We start from the raw sequence: 1,443 nt of genomic DNA on the forward strand, positions 1-1,443 counted from the left end.
TTTTTGAGACGGAGCCTCGCTCTGTCACTCAGGCTAGAGTGCAATGGCGTGATCTCGGCTCACTGCAACCTCCACCTCGCAGGTTCAAGCGATTCTCCTGCCTCAGCCTCACAAGTAGCTGGGACTACAGGTATGCACCACCATGTCCTGCTAATTTTTTTTTTTTTAGTAGAGACAGGGTTTCATGATTTTGGTCAGGCTGGCCTTGAACTCCTGACCTAAGGTGATCCACCTGCCTTGGCCTCCCAAGTGCTCTGTGTGTGTCTGGGTGTTAGCCCTGTGCCTTCTGACCAGTTGGGAAGCCAGGAGAACTGACACATCCAGGAGGGCTCTAGATGCAGAAAGGAATTCTTCCTGAACCTGGACCCTTTCAGCACTAGAGCTTCCTCACCCTACCCACCTGAGCTCTGCAGCCTTTGCCATTTGAGTTGACTGGTGCATGAGCTCACAGCTAAGAGACCCTGTACTCAGGAAAGCCACCACCTTCCTTGGGTCCCTGGGGTCTCCCTAACCCTAACCGTCCACTTTCCACCACCAGTTAGCCTTGGCTTTCACAGAATCAGCCCCAAGCTTTTTCCAAAGCAGACACTTACCGCGATGGAGTAAGCCAGAAGCATGGTAAGGATGACAATAATAAAGCCCGAAATGTCACCCCAGGCACGGCGTAGGGCTGCTGTGATCATGTTCATTTTGGGATTCAACCTGAGCAGATGCCAAAGCTTCACCGTGGACAGGAGTACCAGGAAGGCAATGATGTAGCCGAGGGCAGCGTCAGCTGCTGCTGTCTCACTGAAGCTGATGCCTCTGTGGGACCAAAATGGGAAGGCTGTGTCTCAGAGACTCTGAGCAGTTTAGACAGAACTCATCTGGATGCAAGATTAGACTTATCGGCATTTCAGGATGCGGGATTAGATATATCGTCATCTCATCGGCCATCAGGTCCAGAAATAGGTCTGGGAGAGAGACGGCTGTCCCAGTTCCCCCAGGTAGGTGGTGGTGGTGATGATGGGAACTGTGGAGTGGGAGTGATGGTGATGACTGTGACGATGATGGTGAAGATGATGGTGATGGTGGCAAAGACGATAATGGTAGCTGAGGTTCATGGTGTGCACTGGTAATCGTAGCTACTCAAGAGGCTGAGGCAGGAGGATCACTTGAGTTCGGGAGTTTGAAGCTGTAGTGAACTGTGACCATCATCAGCAAGATGGCAGCCAACCAACCAACATGTGGCTTTCTCTGGGATGTTGGACTCGAGACATTTTTTTTTTTCCAATTTGTTTTTAAAAGTTTTATGGGCTGGGCGCGGTGGCTCACGCCTATAATCCCAGCACTTTGGGAGGCCGAGGCGGTTGGATCACAAGGTCAAGAGATCGAGACCATCCTGGTCAACATGGTGAAACCCTGTCTCTACTAAAAATACAAAAATTAGCAGCTTGTGGTGGC

The 1,443-nt window shown here is 51.0% G+C and overlaps 1 protein-coding gene across 1 annotated transcript in view; it reads right to left on the reverse strand.

Annotated features, from left to right (window-relative positions):
* The window catches only part of PKD1L2 (polycystin 1 like 2), a 118,018-nt gene that overhangs the window by 5,879 nt on the left and 110,696 nt on the right, over positions 1-1,443 (reverse strand). Inside the window, 1 exon segment of the mRNA XM_037743212.1 lies at positions 594-804. Within this exon segment, the coding sequence (XP_037599140.1) occupies positions 594-804 (211 nt within the window).

The sequence above is a fragment of the Cebus imitator genome, unplaced genomic scaffold (assembly GCF_001604975.1).
Source record: "Cebus imitator isolate Cc_AM_T3 unplaced genomic scaffold, Cebus_imitator-1.0 Scaffold137, whole genome shotgun sequence".
Taxonomy (NCBI): Eukaryota; Metazoa; Chordata; class Mammalia; order Primates; family Cebidae; genus Cebus; species Cebus imitator.